A 15702-nucleotide genomic window follows, 5' to 3' on the forward strand; every position below is an offset into this window, starting at 1 on the left:
GGCTGGGTGACTTGGACTAAATCAAATATCACAATATTTTTGACCAGATACTTCGATATCGATATTGCGACGATATTGTAGGGTTGACCATTGGTGCTTTCACAAATTATTTACACCATGAGATTTTTGATAAATAATCATCAGTAATGTGGATCTCATGACGAAGTGTAAATGACAAATAATAGAACAGCTAGAACAGTCTGGTAAGTTCAGATAATTACATCCCTTTATTGAAATGTAGCCTTTAAAACCAGGAAAAGACGACACTGATGCCATATCACGATAAAACAATATCCAAAATCTAAGATGATATCTCGTCTCATATCACGATATCGATATAATATGGATATATTGCCCAGCCTTAGTATGTATCCAGTCAGTATGTTGTGTTTGACAGTTTCCTTGTTGAGCTGCAGGAGGATTAGTAACTCAAAGAGGGAATTTGGTACTAAACAGTCTGTAACTTTGGTAAACACTAGGGGCGGGGAAAAAAATCAATTCACCTTTGTGTCGCAATTTTTTCATTTCGATTTATAGAAATGTTTTTTTTAATGCCAGAATCGATATATTTGCTCCATTTGAGTCTATGTGGAGGTAGAAGGAAGTTACCGCTTTTATTGTTGTAGTCTGAGTAACGTGACTTCATATCTGTTCCAACCAAAACAAACCGCAGCGAGCCGAAACGAGAAAGTATAAACTGTTGGAGGGTCAGCGTGGATACGACCTGCACCCTCACATGTTAAATCCAGCGTGGTAAACACTACACATCCATTAAAGGATGGAAACACTTTGGGTTTCACACATTGACAGGAAAAGCAGAGCTAGACATCACGGCTAAAGCTGCATGCTGACTCTGTCACGGACAGGAAACGTTATCGTATGGCGGTAACGTGGCGGTCGAGCCGGCCGTCGCTCTTATCTCCGTGGTCAAATGGGCCGACTCTACAACTGTAGAGCACCCAGATACTGACATTTATGTTAAATGTATTTAGCCTTTGATTTTTGGGTTTTGCTGGAAGAAATGTAATAAATACTTCCTGACAATGACTGATATATTTGACTTCAGGACATCTCTGACTACATACATGCTGAAAATCAAACAATTTTACTGGATTCATTTAGATATTTTCCAAATTAAAAGTCCCTAGAAGTGTATGATTCAACTTTTTCCCATGGTCTAGTGTTAAAAAAAGTTAACAAAAACCACAATAAATTGTAATATCGAATCACAATACTTAAAAATCACAATACATATTGAATCACGAGATAGTTGAATAGATCCAGCCCTAGTAAACATCCACTTGATTTGTCGGACTCAGACTGCTGAATCTTCATATTAGTTTCAGTTGAACTTCTGAAGTCATTTCTTACAGTGTAGTTGTGTTATGAAGGGACCACTTCACAGGAGGAATGATTACTGCCACCAATAACTCTTTTAATGTACATATGACATGTGGCTGTTGTTTATAGACACACTTGAACAAATGTGGACCTTTCCTGTAAATGACATAAACCTGCTAAGCTCCCAGATACAGTGAGAAGAAGGCCATGTAATAAATGAAGTAATGAAGTCATGTTAGTGATGTGTGTTGACATGAACAGCTGTATGAATGTGGTGGTGACATCTGGATGACGTCTGTAGAAGGCTGACATTATGATGATCCACAATAACACAATGACAAAGTCACTCTACTCATTTTAGGGAAAAGATCATCGATTAGGACATAGTGATGTTGAGCTACACATTTAAAACCTGAACACATCTGATTGGATTATAAAGTGATTTTTATCTTCATCATTTATTCTTTATTCAGATTGAGGGGCTGCAGTTTGTCAGAGATCAGCTGTGCTTCTCTGGCCTCAGCTCTGAAGTCCAACCCCTCCCATCTGAGAGAGCTGGATCTGAAATACAACGACCTGAAGGATTCAGGAGTGAAGCTGCTGTCTGATCTTGTGGAGAGTCCACACTGTAGACTGAAGACTCTGAGGTCAGTAGAGGGTCGGAGTCGGTCCATGCTGGTTTCAGCAGTATTGTTGTGATGTGTTTCCTCCGTTAAGCTGTGAGAGGAGAACGGTGACACACACAGAGAGAGAACAGTCAGCCAATCAGATCAGCCAGAAGCTTGTTGTGATCATGTGTTAGAGTTGATGTGAAGAAGATGTTGTTGTTGTGTTCATGTCTCCAGGAAAAACACTGAGTATCTTAATGCTAAAGTCCATTTTCTTCTTCAGTGGTTTAGTCCATTGACTGTGGCAGAGCATTGTTGAGCTACACATTTAAAACCTTCATATATCACAACACCTGACTTCATCATGTTAAAATAAATTATAAAAGAAACATAAATATGAAGAATAAATAAATAATCTCTGTTTCAGCTATCAGACAATAACAAATATATTCACTATTTACTTTTTCTATAAATGTTATGAAGCTTTATGATGCTTTTACTGACTGAAGAGTTTAAACTGAAGATGCTTTGATTTTATGACTCCACTATTCCTATAATATATATTGTAGATGAGTTTTGTTCACATTTCCCCAAAATCCATCCTGACATATTTGACATCTTTAGAAACTTTGAGATGTTGAGTTGAATCTTGAATCAGTTTCTGTGGTTTTTATTTGTGTTTGGCTGCTCAACATGAGTTTGTATAGATGGATCCTCTGGTGGAGCTGTCAGAGTTTAAGAGGTGAAGTCACTACGTCTTTATTGAAGTAGCAGCACGTTGTCATTAATATTAATGAGAGCTCTGTTTCACTGTTTGTGTTTGACAGTTTTTAACCTGCATCCTGTTGGCTTCAGGTGTTTGGAGTTTACATTTTCTAAACTTCTACGTTCTAAACCTTCTTCAGCTCTGAACACATTATTAAACATTGAATGATTTCAAGCAGGAACGTTGTCTTCTAAACTTACATCATTTATTCTTTATTCAGATTGTGGTGCTGCAGTTTGTCAGAGATCAGCTGTGCTTCTCTGGCCTCAGCTCTGAAGTCCAACCCCTCCCATCTGAGAGAGCTGGATCTGGGTAACAACAAGCTGAAGGATTCAGGAGTGAAGCTCCTGTGTAGTTTTCTGGAGAGTCCACACTGTAGACTGGAGACTCTGGGGTCAGTTCACTGACTCTCTGTTACTATTATACATCTTATATCTTTAATTAACAACTCAACCTGATTTATGTACAAACATAACTTACATCCATAAAGTTGTTAATGTCCTTTTCTTCATATTTTCATGTTTCTTGAACTAAATTCAGTCTGCAGTCACTAAAGACTTGTGTTTCTTAAAGAAAGTGTAGAAAATGTCCACTGTTAGTTGTTAAAGTAAATGAATGTTTATCATTGTTGGTAAATGGTCACATCTGGATACAGAAGATCCTCTGAACTAATATTGGTTCTAAATTGATCAAGTTTACTTCATGAAGTAGAAATATTTCTCTGGTTTCTGTTTGTTTCAACGTGTTCCACAAATAATGTCTGATCATTGATATTGATCCTTCAGCACACACACATAGATGAACACAGAGATCAGCAGCATGTTATTGATGTGTGTTGACATGAACAGGTGTATGAATGTTGATGTGACATCTGGATGATGAACACATCTGATTGGATTATAAAGTGATTTTTATCTTCATCATTTATTCTTTATTCAGATTGAGGAGCTGCAGTTTGTCAGAGATCAGCTGTGCTTCTCTGGCCTCAGCTCTGAAGTCCAACCCCTCCCATCTGAGAGAGCTGAATCTGAGCTACAACAGCCTGAAGAAATCAGATGTGAAGCTGCTGTCTGATCTTGTGGAGAGTCCACACTGTAGACTGGAGACTCTGTAGTAAGTAGACAGTCGGAGTCGGTCCATGCTGGTTTCAGTAGTATTGTTGTGATGTCAAATCAAATCAAATCAAATCAATTTATTTTTGTATAGCGTCAAATCACAACAGAAGTTATCTCAAGACGCTTTATGTATAGAGCAGGTCTATGACCGTACACCAGAGTTTAGAGACCCAACAGGATCCACCAAGCGCACTGTGGCCAGGAAAAACTCCCCGATTACTGGGAAGAAACCTGGAGCAGAACCGGGCGCAGGGCGGGCGGCCATCTGTCGAGACCGGCTGGGGGGACAGATAGATAGAGAGAGAGTGAGAGAGAGAGATAGAGAGAGAGAGAGATAGAGAGAGAGAGAGAGATCTAGAAGCAGCCACAATAGCAGTCTAGCAGCTGTAATAGCTAATACAAGTAGGACTGATAACACAAAACCAATAGTGGTGGATGGAAAGAGTGATAATACAACTATCGGAAAGCCAGCACTGTCCAGCATCTCTCCTCAGTACGTCCATGTGTGTTGGTGTGGGACGTCCCTGCGATCGATGCCCGTGCGTTGGTTCCTGCAGCATCAGCATGCTTGCTGGGAGCTCTTGATGTCTTTGGCAGTGATTGAGAAGTGTTATTCTCCAGGCTGCCACATTGTCACTAGGTGTTGGAAATCCCTCGTTAGCATTGGTAGTCCCTCGTACAGACGTAGTTAATTAGGGATGGTAGCAGTTGGTGTCAAGCAGGCACCGACGCGGCAGCAGATGCAGCCACAATACCGGAGACCACCAAGATCCAGGTGAAACCCTGCTCCAAGTGTACCCCTGCTCCAGGTATAACCTCGCTCCCTGGTGTGATCCCGCTCCAGGTATGACCTCGCTCCAGGTGTGACCCCGCTCCACGGTTAGCTGCAAGACAAGGAGGCACAAGGACTCCCGGGAAGGAATGAAGTTAGTAACAACATGGACATGGGACATGAGTATATACAGAAGGAGAGGGGAGCTCAGTGTGTCATAGGAAGTTCCTTATGACAGTGTGTCATAGGAAGTCCCCCGGCAGTCTATGCCTATAGCAGCTTAAGTATAAGCGTTATCAAAGAGGAAAGTCTTTAGCCTACTCTTAAATGTAGAGACGGTGTCTGCCTCCCGGATTGAAACTGGGAGCTGGTTCCAGAGAAGAGGAGCTTGATAGCTGAAGGCTCTGGCTCCCATTCTACTTTTGGAGACTCTAGGAACCTCAAGTAACCCTGCATTCTGTGAGCGCAGTGCTCTAGTGGGGTAGTAGGGTACTATGAGCTCTTTAAGATATGATGGGGCCTGACCGTTTAGCGCTTTGTAGGTGAGGAGGACGACTTTAAAATCTATTCTGGATTTTACAGGCAGCCAGTGCAGAGAAGCTAATACAGGCTAGTTGTATTATCACTCTTTCCATCCACCACTATTGGTTTTGTGTTATCAGTCCTACTTGTATTAGCTATTACAGCTGCTAGACTGCTATTGTGGCTGCTTCTATGATCTCTTTTTCTAGTTCTAGTCAGTACACGTGCTGCAGCATTCTGGATCAACTGGAGAGTCTTTAGAGACTTATTGGAGCAGCCTGATAATAAGGAATTGCAGTAATCGAGTCTAGAGGTAACAAATGCATGGACTAATTTTTCTGCATCATTTTGACACAGGATGTGTCTGATCTTCGCAATGTTACGTAGATGAAAGAAGGCAGTCCGTGAGGTTTGTTTTATGTGAGAGTTAAAGGACATATCCTGGTCGAAGACAACTCCCAGGTTCCTTACGGTGGTGCTGGAGGCCAGGGCAATGCCATCTAAAGTAACTATATCATTAGATAATTTGTTTCGGAGGTGCTCAGGGCCTAGTACAATAACTTCAGTTTTGTCTGAGTTTAACATCAGGAAATTGCAGGTCATCCAGGTTTTTATGTCCTTAAGGCATGCTTGAAGTTTAGTTAACTGGTTTGTTTCGTCTGGCTTGATTGATAGATATAATTGGGTATCATCTGCATAACAATGGAAGTTTATGGAGTGTTTTCTAATAACATTGCCTAAGGGAAGCATATATAAGGTAAATAGAATTGGTCCAAGTACAGAACCCTGTGGAACTCCGTGACTAACTTTGGCGTACATGGAGGACTCATCGTTGATATGTACAAACTGAGATCGATCTGATAAATAGGACTTAAACCAACTTAGTGCAGTTCCTTTAATGCCAATTAAATGTTCCAGTCTTTGTAATAGGATGTGATGGTCAATGGTGTCGAAAGCAGCACTGAGATCTAGCAAGACAAGTACAGAGACAAGTCCTTTGTCCGATGCCATTAGAAGGTCATTTGTAATTTTCACTAGTGCTGTCTCTGTGCTATGGTGCACTCTAAGTCCTGACTGATAATCCTCCAATAAATGATTGTTCTGTAGAAAGTCACACAGCTGACTGGCAACTACTTTCTCGAGTATTTTGGAGGTAAAGGGAAGGTTAGATATAGGTCTATAGTTGGCTAGGACCTCTGGATCAAGAGTGGGCTTTTTAAGAAGAGGTTTAATTACAGCTACTTTAAAGGACTGTGGTACATAGCCTGTTAGTAAAGACACATTGATCATATCCAGTAAAGAGGTGCTAACTAGAGGTAAAACTTCTTTAAGCAGTTTAGTTGGGATGGGGTCTAGGAGACAGGTAGATGATTTAGATGAGGAGATCAGTGAGGTTAATTTGTGGAGATCGATAGGAGAAAAGCAGTCTAAATATATATCAGGTTGTACAGCTGTTTCTAAGGTTGATGTGTTTCCTCCGTTAAGCTGTGAGAGGAGAACGGTGACACACAGAGAGAGAGAGAACAGTCAGCCAATCAGATCAGCCAGAAGCTTGTTGTGATCATGTGTTAGAGTTGATGTGAAGAAGATGTTGTTGTTGTGTTCATGTCTCCAGGAAATAAAGCTGGATTACAGCTGACAGCATCACAACATGTATAGAGACAGTGGTCCTCATCCATCAAACTGTCGTACCATCAAATCTGATCAGAAAGTCTTTGTTCTCTCATTGATCAGTTCATCTCTGTCACAGCTCTGAGATCAGTCTGACTGAAGCCTCAGATCACTGGCTCTTATTTCATAGAACCGTGGTTACATTTAGTAACCATGATGTGGTCTGCCCATAGAGCTATTAAAGGAGGGTAACGGGATGAGGGTGTGGAGGTTTAGTGTCTTTATTAACTCGTTCCAGTCACTAGGAGCAGCACACTGGAATGAGTGAGGACCCGAGGAGGTGCAGACTTTAGGAACGACCACACTGATGAATTAACTAGAAGATAAATTGCGGTTCCTGTTGGAGATATTGAGTAGTGAGCGGAGATATGGAGGTTGGTTCTGCTAATGATAGTTTTATAAATGAACTGTGTGCTGCATCAGTGACTGACAGCTGATGAAGGGAGTCTCTGTAAACACTGATTCATGACTTCTGTTCTCTTCTTCTCTCATCAGCTGGTGGTCTCCGTCAGGGTGAGTGATCAGAAAAGTGGATGTGTTGAGAGGATCAGCCGTGTCCTGATGATCCACAGAGGTTCACCACCTGGACCTGCATCTGATTTTGTCTTTTTTTTTTTATTCATTCATATATTCTGGACCCAAAGTGCCTCTGCAGAATAGTTCAGTTCATGACAACATAACTGTAGATGAACACATTTAAATAGATCTTTCTGCTCTGCTTTGTGTCGCAGCTCCACCCTGTGGAACGATGGAGTTTTGCTGTTTACTTCCACATATTTCTAAATAAGTTAATAAAGTTACCCTATTAAAACCGAGCCCTCAGGAAGAGCGTCTGCATATGACATGATAACTGAATGATATGACTTGATGTCCATTTTCGTAGCGACCAAACGGCGGTACGACAACTTCTGTGTCCGTCACGTGATGCCATCGGGCCCAAAAAGACTTTTTCCCATAGACTTATGTAAGGACCTACTAAACATTGCTAAGTGAAGAGACTGTGTTTTCTCATATAGGTAAATTCAATGAAAACTACATTTACCATAATGCTTTGCTTTCTTGTTTATTTTGTTTTCCTGGGTAATGAGCCAATGGGGCTGACAGTAATGTTGTTATGGATACCAGCACACATAGGGGTCAAAGGAAATGAAATGGTAGATAAGATTGCAAAGAAGGCTACAAAAAATAAGGACATTGATTTGACAGTTATAGCTTCAGCAAAACAGAAATGAAGAGCATTATGAAACAGAGACTGAGGGAAAGAGAAGCAATGGGAGGAAGAGAGGAAAGGACGGTGGTTTTACAGAGTTCAGAGGAAAGTGGGAGAAATGAAGGAGAGATGAGACAATCAGATCAAGACTTAGATTAGACACACTGGACTAAACAGCACACTATTTAAAACAGGTAAACATGACACAGGTAGATGTGATTACTGTGGACAAGAGGAAACGGTGGAGCATGTCATGTTGCATTGTGGGAGATATGAGGAAGAGAGAAGGCCTCAAAGAGATTAAAGTACACTTTGATTTAATAGATATTTGTAATGGAAAATGACATTGTATGTAATGATGTCTCTTTATGCAACAGTGGAGAGTTCCTGTCTGTGTGCTCTTCGTCTCATGTAGTGGGAAAGTACTGAGTGTTGACTTTTACTGGGACACTGTCTGAGTAAAACAACTCCTTTTCTCACAGTCCCTGTTGTAGATTTCTATATAATCACATTGTAATAATCTCCTGCAGTGCACTCTTCTGCAGACTTTGTGTGACTCTGTATAACCAGTGCTTCTTCTTGCAAGAATAAAATACAACAAAGACATTTCATCTGTTTGAGATCCTTATTTCAACGTTCATTAGGACTCACCTCGGAATATTGACAGAATTTCCATTACATATTCTACAAAAGAACTCACTAAATGAGTGTTATAGAACATTATTTCAGTATCTTAGACTAATTAATATGATTGGAAAAATATGAGGTTGTTTTATTTCCTTTTTTCTTTTTCTTTGATTTTCTTTATTTTTTTGGGATATAGTAATTATTAGTAATTATTTATTTAATTTTATTTATTTATTTATTTTATTTATTTTTTCCTGCCAATCTACTGCTCCACACTCCAGTCCAGTAGGTGGCGGTAATGCACCAAATCGTTGTTTGCCAACCACCAATAAAGCTCAAAGAAGAAGAAGAAGATAACCAACAGTGAACTCTTCTCTTCTCTGCAGCATGTCTTCAGGAAGACCAGCTTGACTATTTTCTGTCATTTTGACCAGAAAGTGACTTTTTGTAGTTGGTGCTGCAGCCTTTAACCTTTAACCTTTAACCTCTAACCAGCATGGATGAGAACACTTTAAAGCAGCTGGTGAAGCTCACTCAGGATGGACAGGTTGACTCTCTGCAGAGACTGATCAGCAGCTCTGAGGTTCAGTCTGTCAGCAGGAGACACTTCGGTCGGTCTGGGGACACCCTGCTGCACTATGCTGCCAGGAGAGGACACCTGGACATGCTGCAGTATCTCATAAAGCAGGTGTGCATGGATGTGGAGCTGCACAACAACGACTACAAGAGGCCTCTGCACGAAGCTGCTTCCATGAGCCACCAGGCCTGTGTTAGCTACCTGCTGCAGGAAGGAGCCAACGTGGACAGTCTGAAGAAAGCTGACTGGTGAGGATGATTAATGCATGTTAAACCAGGGAGCAGATAATATAAAAAGAAATGTTGTGTATGCATGCAGCGCCCTCTGTTGGCTTTAAATATCAATGACACCAGTTATTCTGCAGCTCCCTTCGATAGCTCAGTTGGTAGAGCGGAGGACTGTAGAGGCTAAATGCTGAAATCCTTAGGTCGCTGGTTCAAATCCGGCTCGAAGGAGGATTGTTTTGATTTACCAATGCACAACAAACTCTTAGTTTTACGAACTATATACGAAACTATCGTTAAACAGACAAAAGAAATGATAAGAGACAAAGAAAGGCAACAACAACAGGCGATGCGAATTGATATTGTGGGGCGGCCACCAATCCGAAGGTCGGTTGTTCGATCCCCGGCTCCCCCATATAATACTATAATAATCTTTATTCGTATAGCACCTTTCTAAACATAGTTTCAAAGTGCTTGCACAGATACAATGAAATACAGACAAAATAAAAACAACAATAAAAGAACAAAACATAAAAACGTGTGGGAAAAGGTGCACCAAGCTGTTGCCTTACGGAGTTAAAAAAAGCCTTAAATATATTATAATAATATAATAATATTATAAAATTCTCAAAAATTCAACAAAATTACAACAAGTTCAAGTGTATAAAATAAAAAGTACTATTTCTTGCACCAGTGCCTAAAAGAATAACAATTAAGTAAGATACTGTACATTTAGTAAAATGAGTAAATAAGATAAGTAAAATAAAAAAAAAGGTAAAGTAAGTTAAAATACAGAAAAATAAGTAATATTGCACATGTTGGTCATTAATATTGCACACAATGAACAAGTCCATATTATGGTTACATTCGACTTGCAGAACTAAGCGTCTATTTTTCTCAAAGATAACAAAAGCCCAAAAGGTCTGTTGTAAAGTTGTTTCCTCAAACACTCTCCTGTTAAGTCTCTCAAGTTGCCACTATTTCCTTGAACAAAAATAAATAAATAAATAAATGTCAGCTCGGTAGCGTATAGACATGCACTCTGACCCCATGAAGACTCACGTTGAGGTGACAGCCTCCTCATTTGCATAATGATGCAGAAATGCATAAAGAAATGCATAAATTAAATAAGTTTGGGGAAATAAATAAGGGGTGAAATGCAAAGGAGAAAATCGTGCATAAATAAATTAATACAAAAATATACATGCATTTAAAATAAATGCTAAAATAAATAAATTAATAAAAAATAAATAAATGTAATGAAACAGAAATATCAATGTATGTCACATTTTATCACTTAATTAATGGCAACATTAGTTTTTACATTTGCTACATTTATTGACATGTTTATTTATTTATCGAGTCATTTATTTATGTATTCACTTATTTTTTATTTTGCCAGGTTGGACATCGATGTACAATGCCTTGACAAAATAATAAATATGTAAGAATTAAATTAAAAGTTTTAATATCAGACACATATCTCTTTATTAATGTTGTTTTGTATTTGATTGTGAAATTACATATTTTTATTGCGCTGTGAAAAAAACAAGGAAGAAGAGTTTAATCTTTATACACGAGGAACACAAACTAGACCCAATTTAATTATTTAATTGTTTAAAAACTGTGAAGGTGAAGATTTCAAAATACTATATACACACCATGTGATAGTCACAACAAAATTAACAATTTTATTAAAGATGGAAAAATTTAAAGATAATTTACTGTGAACTATTTACAAATTTGATTTAAATTCTTCTATTTGTGCATATTTATTCCCTTGATATAATGTTTAATAATTATTTTATATATTTGACGGTGTCAGTGTTGCCTGTTCTCTCTCAGGACTCCCCTGATGATGGCCTGCACCCGGAGAAACCTCGACGTGGTCCAGGAGCTGCTGTGCCACGGCGCCGACCCCGCTCTGAGAAACAAGGACGGCTGGAACTCCTTCCACATCGCCTGCAGGGAGGGCGATCCTCTGGTCGTACAGCACCTGCTTCTTGTCGCACCGGAAGTCTGGAGGACAGAGAGCAAGACGCGCAGGACGCCCCTACACACTGCAGGTAAGGCGTCCTCAGATCCCCGCTTCCAGGGTATGGATACGTGGCGCCACGGCTGAGTGGCTACACCTGGCGTACACGAAAACATGTCCTGACTTGGGCTGGTTTATCTTCCCAGAAACTGTAATCTAAGTGTGTGATCACACACACACACACACACACACACACACACACACACACACACTGTGTTTTCCTGTTATGTTTGCGTTGATTGTCAGATTATAACCAGTACTCTCTCTGTTCACCATCCAGCGATGCACGGCTGTGAGGACGTTGTTAGGATCTTGCTGGAGAGGTAGGTTGAAATCTTGTATGTAAATGAAATCCAATTTTATTCTCCAGCTACCACTTCACCGTCCATACTTGGTGTGGGGGACTAGAACCGGCAACCCTCTGGTTCCCAAGCCAAGTCCCCACGGACTGAGCTACTGCCGCTCTAAAATGTGCTCCTTTGAGCCGTATAAATTTAGCGTAACACTTTTGAGCTTGATGATGATTTGCTGCTCACAGATGACCTTGTCTGATTGACCCTCACCTTCCAGATGTGGCTACGCCCCAGACAGCACCGACAGCTGTGGAGTCACTCCTTTCATGGACGCCGTCAGGAACGGACACATTTCCGTGGCCAGGCTGCTTTTAGAGAAGCACCGGGTATATATGAAGGCGTTCCAGTCCAGTAATAATGCTTCTTCTGTATAAACTGAGATATTTCTGTGTACTTGTCAGGAACCTGACCTGTGTGTGCTGTACTGTAGGCGTCTCCAACTGCAGCTGACGTACTCGGGGCTCAGGCGGTGCACCAGGTCGCCGTCACCGGCCAGGAGGAGGCGCTGCGTTTCCTGGTGCGGGACCTAAAGGTAGACGTGAATCAGAGGGCGACTGACGTCCAGCTCACTGCCCTGCATTACGCCGCAAAGGTCAGATCAGTGACTCTGAACTGGGGTACCTGATGGAGGTGGGAAAAAATGCAACTATGTATCGCAATTCTTTTTTTACGATTTTTGAAATAAATGCCAGAATCGATGTATTTGATTCATTTGAGTCTAAGCGGCGGCAGATGGACGTTACCGCTTTTATTGTTGTAGTCTGAGTAACGTCATATCCGTCCTGTATCCGTCACTCAAAACAGACCGTAGAGCAGAAACCAGCAGATACGAGAAAGTATAAACCGTCGGAGGGTCAGCGTGGATACGACCTGCACCCTCACATGTTAAATCCAGCGTGGTAAACACTACACATCCAGTAAAGGATGGAAACACTTTGGGTTTCACACATTGACAGGAAAAGCAGAGCTAGACAGAGCAGAGCTAAAGCTGCATGCTAACTCTGTCACGGACAGGAAACGTTATGGTATGGCGGTAACGTGGCGGTGGAGCCGGCCGCCGCTCTCGTCTCCGTGGTCAAATGGGCCGACGCTACGACTGTAGAGCATCCAGATACTGACATTTGTGTTCTCTGCATTGAAACGGCCCCGATGGAGCTGACCATGGATGGATAAAGAGAACGGAGCTGACGGGAGAGCTAGAGACCACCTTGGAGAAGTTAGAGGAAGTAGACACGTGGGGCTAGTTTTCAAAATAAGGTGTTAACAAAGGGAACTGTATATACTAAATACATCTATGGAAATAAGATTGATTGGATTATATTCACCAGAAGTATAAAACATTATGTCACTTATAAATTAAAAAGAAAATACCACTAATCTGTGAGGGAAATGTTTTTATTCTTTGATTTTTGGGCTGCTGGGAAACATTTAATAAATAATGTCTGACAATGACTGATATGTTTGACTTCAGGACATAAAAATCAAACATTTTTACTGGATTAATTTAGATATTTTCCAAAGTAAAAGTCCCTAGAAGTGTATGATTCAATCTTTTCTCATGGTCCAGTGTTAAAAAAAGTTAACAAAAATCGCAATAAATCGTAATATCGAATCGGCACCCAAGTATAACGATAGTATTGAATCGGGAGATAGGCGTATCGTCCCAGGCCTAGTGCTTGTACCTTAAGCTGAAGATATACCTGCTGTTAAATACGTGTTCGTGTGACGCTGACTTGTCAGAAATTAAGGTCGCAAATACATGGTTAAAAAGCAAGTATATCTCCGGTCTTAGGGGATACTTCTACAGCTGATTGGGAGTCTCGTGGAAATATTGTGAAGTAGCTCAAACAATTAGAGAAAATGGAAATTGCAATTTTTAAATAAAAAATACATCCACACTTGAGTGGATAGCTGGACATGTATGCATATAAACTCTCCTTCCTCATTTCAATCTGTGGTTTTCAGGAGGGCCACACGTCCACCATTAAAACTCTGCTGGAGTTGGGGGCAGATCTTCATGTTCGGGACAAAAAGGGAAGAACTGGTAAGCAGTGTGTCACACTCCGTGTTGTGTTGTGCACTTCAGCAGCAGTGCTGAGCTCTTGTAGGACAAACATTCCCAGAAGAATTAAATATCCAGATGAAGGCTGTGATATGTGTAAATAATAGAATAATCATTTAACTAGTAATAATAATAATGGTCCAAAATGATGTCATGACATAGTATAACATGCTTAAAGAAATAGAGAATAAATAGGAATTACTTGCAAGACACACGCCAACATGTGAAACAGAGAGTACTGGCAATTGTTTTTTTTCCACTTCAAGCACTGGTCAGAATCAATCTGAAGGTATGCTTTATCTAAAACATGCAATTATACCAGTGTGGTCACCCTCCCACCCTCTCATGTCCTCTTCTCTATGTCCCCAGCTCTTCATATGGCCTGCATCGGGCAGCACGCAGATGCCGTTGGGACACTCCTGCAGCTCGGACTCCGAGACTCCGAGGATGCGTGTGGCACCACGGCACGGCAGCATGTCAGGAAAGCAGACGTAGTGCGTGTGTTTGAATGTGGCTCACCAGATCCAACGTAACGTAACGTAACGTAACGTAACGTAGGGATACAGAACACGGAAAAGAACCTGAAACATCTAATACGATTAAAGTCAGTTGAGGTTGTGAAGATTCCAATAAATCTTTACTTGTACTGTGTTGTGTATTCTTGAGAGACTTCAGTGACACACAGAGATGCAGTCTGAAATATCCGTAACCGCTTATCCCACGATCACCAATAACACGTAAAATTACTACTTTATTCTAAAGTGAGATTTTCATATCTTTTATATTATAAAGCAGGTTTTAGTGCTGTATAAATACTGTGAAAGTATCGAAATGCACAATATACAAAGAAATACACACACAACTCGTTTTCAGAAATTGTGCGTTTGAAACAAGCCGTTAGGATTTCTGTCCATTTGTGATGTCACAAATATACAATATTTAGACCATTACACAGTTTTAAATGTAAACATTCTAAATGTGTCCCAGTTTATTTCCTGTTGCAGCGTAAGTAAATAGGCTCGTTCGAGATGAACTGCGTCTCGCCTGGAAAGAAGACGAGATCAGGCGGCAGCAGCAGCAGGGGGCGGGGACTAAAAGCTGCGGTCAAGTCGGACAGTTTCCAGGCGTTTCCAGCAACCTTCACGGAATTTACAGGAAGTCACAGAAAAAGCTACTTCCTGTTAGATCCAATCTGTAGGCCACTTGTAGTTTTCAGACCACGTTGGGATTTATTTATATTTGTTTGTAAATCTCTGTGGAAATGTGCGTGTGTCTGGCATTGGATTCTATTCTTTATTATTTTTATGTCTACCTTGTAAAACACATGATGAGCAGTCATTTTGATAAGTGCTTATAAATAACCTTCATTATCATAATAATTATTATTATCAACCACACAAGATGTTTGTTAACAGATGAATCCTTCATCGCACAACATGAGACTAATATCCTACAATCTAGCATTAAATATTACAATTACACAGAAAGTTGTGACTTTCTACAACATGTGGTGTTTGCTGTCAAAACTAAGAGCCAATCAGCTCTTTGATCAGGCGCGTGCAGGTGTGAAATAAAGGCAATAAAAAAAATAAATGAAGAGAAGATCGTCCTATCATTCTGCCTTGAATTAATTAATTAATTAAAAAAAAAAAAAAAAAAAGTCTCGGACAGGAGCCGGCTCCCATCGTTCACTAAAAGAGCCGGCTCAAAGAACCGACTCGTTGGCAACCGATACATCACTAGTGTCTTCCTGCCAGTGATTGACAGCTGAGAAGCCCCGCCCCCTCGAGGTGCCTGACTCTGGACCGCAGCCTCTCCT

At 40.6% G+C, this 15702-nt stretch overlaps 2 protein-coding genes and 1 non-coding gene across 3 annotated transcripts in view; all 3 read left to right on the plus strand.

Moving 5' to 3' along the window:
- LOC141761902 (uncharacterized) overlaps nt 1–8611 on the plus strand; it is an 85341-nt gene extending 76730 nt beyond the window's left edge. Inside the window, exons 16-19 of the mRNA XM_074625567.1 lie at nt 1815–1988; nt 2936–3109; nt 3655–3828; nt 7291–8611. Of these exons, the coding sequence (XP_074481668.1) occupies nt 1815–1988; nt 2936–3109; nt 3655–3828; nt 7291–7312 (544 nt within the window). The 3' untranslated portion in view covers nt 7313–8611. The remainder of the gene's footprint in view (nt 1–1814; nt 1989–2935; nt 3110–3654; nt 3829–7290) is intronic.
- A 346-nt stretch (nt 8612–8957) lies between these two features.
- ankrd16 (ankyrin repeat domain 16) lies at nt 8958–14528 on the plus strand. Its single transcript, XM_074625879.1, has 7 exons — nt 8958–9457; nt 11279–11499; nt 11749–11791; nt 12039–12147; nt 12252–12413; nt 13787–13865; nt 14253–14528. The coding sequence occupies exons 1-7, from the start codon at nt 9129–9131 to the stop codon at nt 14414–14416; spliced, it is 1107 nt and encodes a 368-aa protein (XP_074481980.1). The 5' UTR covers nt 8958–9128; the 3' UTR covers nt 14417–14528.
- trnay-gua (transfer RNA tyrosine (anticodon GUA)) lies at nt 9577–9664 on the plus strand. Its single transcript is given in 2 exon segments — nt 9577–9613; nt 9629–9664. It is a non-coding gene; the product is annotated as a tRNA-Tyr (tRNA).
- Nucleotides 14529–15702: the final 1174 nt, after the last annotated feature.

This window comes from Sebastes fasciatus, chromosome 23 (assembly GCF_043250625.1).
Source record: "Sebastes fasciatus isolate fSebFas1 chromosome 23, fSebFas1.pri, whole genome shotgun sequence".
In the NCBI taxonomy this organism is placed as follows: Eukaryota; Metazoa; Chordata; class Actinopteri; order Perciformes; family Sebastidae; genus Sebastes; species Sebastes fasciatus.

Excerpts from the sequence above, each read along its gene's own strand:
- ankrd16 (XM_074625879.1), top strand. The coding sequence starts at position 9,129 with ATGGATGAGAACACTTTAAAGCAGCTGGTGAAGCTCACTCAGGATGGA. Across the intron at positions 11,792-12,038 it reads GTTAGGATCTTGCTGGAGAG|ATGTGGCTACGCCCCAGACA; the intron begins GTAGGTTGAAAT and ends CTCACCTTCCAG. Across the intron at positions 12,148-12,251 it reads TGCTTTTAGAGAAGCACCGG|GCGTCTCCAACTGCAGCTGA; the intron begins GTATATATGAAG and ends GCTGTACTGTAG.